Source organism: Nestor notabilis, unplaced genomic scaffold, assembly GCF_000696875.1.
Source record: "Nestor notabilis isolate BGI_N333 unplaced genomic scaffold, ASM69687v1 C15309268, whole genome shotgun sequence".
Taxonomy (NCBI): domain Eukaryota; kingdom Metazoa; phylum Chordata; class Aves; order Psittaciformes; family Psittacidae; genus Nestor; species Nestor notabilis.
The window spans coordinates 1-4370 of NW_009951492.1; the positions used below are offsets into that span (position 1 = coordinate 1).

Consider the following 4370-nt stretch of genomic DNA (forward strand, 5'->3'; position numbering starts at 1 on the left):
GAATGCTCCATCCCTGGCAGTATTCAAGGCCGGGCTGGATAGGACCCGGTCTTGTATTCTGAAAGAAAACTTCCACACGATGCCAAATTCCTTACTAATAAACCATTGAGTTTCTTCAGTTTGAGAAATTAACGCCACAACAAATAATAGCAATAGTTGACACTAGAGAGTCAAGTAATTCCAGATGATAGGGGAAAAGAAAAAGAAGACTTTCAGGAACACTTGAGGATACATTTGAATGTGAGGGGCAGAGTTAATAATACTTCAGTGCAAGAGCTGTGAAAGTTTAAATTCCAGGTCAAATTTTTGGGGGTTTATACCAGTGATGCCCACAATTGCCTGACACTAGGAATCATAAAATTTTGTTTTGCTGGCTCATTGCTATGTCTAAATCTCAGTGGGAGGCATCATGAAACATTCTGTAGTTGGTGTCTCTTTCAGGGTGGAATGTTTTCCCTAAAAATATTTTTGTACTTCATTTTCTTTCTATGAAACCATTACCTAAAGTTGCTGTGAGACATTCTAGCAATTTTAGGCTTGGTGCAAGTTAGGAACAAAAGCTGGTGTTTGGAGAGGAAACCTTCCTATTTCCCCACCCTTCCAGTATGGTGCCAACTAGAAAGGAAGCAAGAGAAACAAGGGTCAGGAGGCATAGTGGGATGCTGAAACAAGACACATTACAGATAGGCCGTGCAAGGGAAATGATGACTCTTTTTTATATTACTGGGCAGATGTTAAAATAAGATTTCACTACTGAAGACAAAGAGACTGTAACTCCCATCCCAGAGCTTAGAGAGACCTGAATGAGGCACACGTGGACGTTTTACAGGGTTACATTCTGCACATTTGTATAGCGACTGACCTCAGCTGCATGCAGGGACTGAGAGCTGCAGGAGACAGGTGAGAGAATCACAGCACTGTATTCCAATTGTAGAGCACCTAGACTTAGAGTTACTAGGCAGTGGTGATGGATTAATGTAGGTGATGCAATGATGGATTTAATGCCTTCAGCTAGAAACAAGCAACAAAATACAAGGACACTCACTTTTACGGATACATCTTGGACGAGGCGACCAGTCACCCTTTGTGCATGTGACTTCCCCATCTCCATGTTCAGTCTGATAGTCATCATTGCAGATATATGTAACTCTTTCACCTTCCTTGTAAATGTTTTGGCTACTTGAGAAATAACCGTTTTCCAGGTGACTGACATGACATGTTTCTAAAGAAGGAAGAACCACAGTAAGTTGGACAGCAAGAAGTCAGGTAAATTCATTCTTAGGAAGACAGTTACCAAGAAACAGGCCTCCAAGCACCCTTCTGTAGCCTTCAGCCCCAGAAGACATTTGCCTTCAAACCGGAATGAGCATGTTTTGCTGCACTGCCCTGAGATTAACAAGTCGCATCAACAGGACTGCAAGTCACTACATAAAGCACTAAGAAGTGCTCTAGTAAGCAATATTGCTTCCCTGGTGCTCATAAGCAAGTCCAGCTAACTTCAGTGCATCTAGAGTCATGAACATGAGCTCTTCATCGTCGGCTCTGTCTCGAAAATGCTGATGTCTGCCCTGAGTGATTTGCAGCCTTTGGCCAAAGTGCCCAAGCCACAGAAGGAAGTATCTATTTACACAGAGTAGAAACTCTCTGCTTGTAGGTGCAGCTGCATGTGTGCAGATGCATGCACGTGACCCAGAAGGCAGAGAAGAGAAGTGTTTGTTACGTATTTCTTAATCCCAGGAGTAGTCTCAGGAGTAAAGACTTTCCAAACTCCAAAAGCAGCGTTCCAGCCTTACTCGATTCACAGCGCCACCTACCGGCTGCCAGTCTGAGCTCCGCAGATAGGATGACAGTCTGGGTGCAGCTCTGGGGGTCAACCAGCGCAGTTCTATTTAACAAACTGTTCTTTGTTCCGCCTTGTGCTCCATCGGCACAGTTTCTGATGCACAGACCTCTGATAACTATAACAGAATTGGGCATATAATGGAAATGCACTTACTGAGGCATTTTGGCTCTGGAGACCAGCCTCTTTCAGAACAGACCATGCGAACCCAGAATCTTCCACTTGGAGTTGAATAACCAGTATTGCAGTGGTAATCAGCGTGCTGCCCAAACCTCATTGGAAAGTAATAGTTTTTGTAGTACTCCAGGGAGTTGCTTAACTTGCCATTTTCTATAGCTGGGTAGTCACACGGTTTCTCTTGAAATAGAATTTAACATCAACAATATCAACACATGCATGACAAAATGCTCAGGACACAGTTCAGATTCATCATCATCACCTGAGGGTTTCCCCAAACTGACAGAGACAAGACTGCACAGCTTGGCAGATCCTAAGGAGTGCAGCAATAATCACATGCTCTTTCTGGTGTCTTTGTCAGTGCTTATGCCTATGTTGCTTCCCTCCAACTCCAATGCAACCAACAGAAACCCAGTTAATTCATGAGACTAAATCTAAGTATTTATTCTATATGGTGAGATGACACTGTCTTTGTAGAGTGTCTCAACTAAATTTACAATACTGACCATGATGGCAGCCCAGACAGCTAGCTCACGTATAGACACTGAACTGTGGACTCTTAAAATTGAGATGGCTGCTGTCACCACTTGAATTTGTAACTTTTGGGCTCCTGCACCAGGAGTTCTTCCTAGCTCTTCTCATTTTTATTTTAAAACTGTAGTGTTTTTTATTTTGCTCTCTCAGTTCCTCAAAAGAACTGACCTTTCTCAGGGACAAGTCAAGGATAGAAGGGGGAGATTCCCAGAAGGCTTCATTCAAGTTTATCAGAGTGTCCGACCTGGGTATGGCATGTGCTTTCTTCACAAAGCCAAAGCCTTCATGCTGGGGTAAGGGAAATCCCCCACTGGACAGACCATTCAATAATGAGGGGTCTCAGAATAACACCTGAATTTTAGAACCCGCACATATATAGAGAAAAGACTAATACAGATACTAGCTGCACTTAGTTTATCCAAAGGTTCATTCACAAGACAGATTTCATCAGGGTTTCTTTCACATTCTGTTCTCTAAGTTTTTCTCTTATTTTTAGCGACCAAAGATCTAAGAGTGCTAGCTTATGAAATTAATTGCTAATCTATTTATTTAGTCATTAATACTGTGCCTTCTGGGCAAAACTATCATTGTAGTTAAGAGAAGTTTAAGCCAAGAAAGAACTCATCAACAATCAAGAATATTCTGCTTTGTTATTTGACAGGTTATAATAGGTAGAATGAAGCTGCGATTGTTCATGATATATCAACATACAACAGCAAGTAAAAATCTAAACCTGTGATAACTGTGATGAAAGATACTTTTCAAACAGTATCTGTGTTTTGGTTTGGTTTGGATGCTTTAACACTCACTATGTTCTCTTACCCTGACTGGTATTCTGATCCTCAGGTGGGCCATAAACCTTCATGACAGGGAGCTAACGATAGCACATTTTAACACATGCCTTACAAATACAGTGATATCTAATACCTGTGCTCATAATGTAATGTAAATGTAGATTATACCATTGTTTCTACAGCTGATTTTTCCAGACTATCAAAGGAAGCTTTACATCACAAAGAAACACAACGAATAAGCAACTCATTTCTCATGCTGCTTAAGTTTTTCTCTTGACCTCCTTTTCACTGAAGTATTTCCAACAGTGTTACACATTGAGTCTTCGTTCATGAGAGCTACTTACGGATACAACCTGGATCAGGCACCCAGCCATTCCTGGTGCATTCAGCTGTGCTTTTGCCAGTTGATGTTCTAAAATGATATCCAGTATCACACTGTATTGTGATTATATCACCTTCTTTGTAGTTGTCTCCTTGAGGTCTAAAGTTCCCATTGGGAATTCTTGGGGGAGCGCACACAACTTCTAAATAAAAAGAAAAAAAACGGTTGCTAATTTGAAGAATATGTTTATACCTGATAGTATATTGACCATAACTGCAACGAATTGTTACAAAGATGTTTCTTAGGGCAAAGAAAGGTTACATTTCTCTCCCACTCTTAGAAACGTACAGTGCTGTAAGAGCAGAGTGACAGCTGTTGCCAATGTCATGCTAATTAGAAGATTAAAACTTTTAACTGCAAAGAGAAGGGTTGAAGCAAGAACTAAAAGTGATCAAACTGAATTTGACTAATCTTTTCCAGGAGGTGCTTCCACAGCTGGAGCTCAAAATGACCTATGTTAGGCTCACTCACAGCTCTCCAGGGCTGGTTAATGAAGGAGGTCCCAAAGGAGGGTAGGTTCAATGGCAGGTTGTAAATGGAGAAATAACTATACTTCTTAAAGGGTGTGTGATTAAGATTAGGGTCTTGCACTGACACTGGAAGTATTTCAACAACTGAGAAAGGACGGGAATGCTATTGTAAA

General features: G+C 41.3%; 1 protein-coding gene across 1 annotated transcript; it reads right to left on the reverse strand.

Moving 5' to 3' along the window:
• Window positions 1–1045: 1045 nt before the first annotated feature.
• LOC104412354 (complement factor H-related protein 4-like) lies at window positions 1046–3416 on the reverse strand (the record flags this gene model as incomplete). Its single annotated transcript, XM_010023054.1, has 3 exons — window positions 3374–3416; window positions 1997–2197; window positions 1046–1222 (listed from the first exon to the last, which is right to left on the reverse strand). Coding segments are annotated over exons 1-3 (421 nt in total), but the record flags the coding sequence as incomplete, so codon positions are not given.
• Between the last annotated feature and the right edge of the window lie 954 nt (window positions 3417–4370).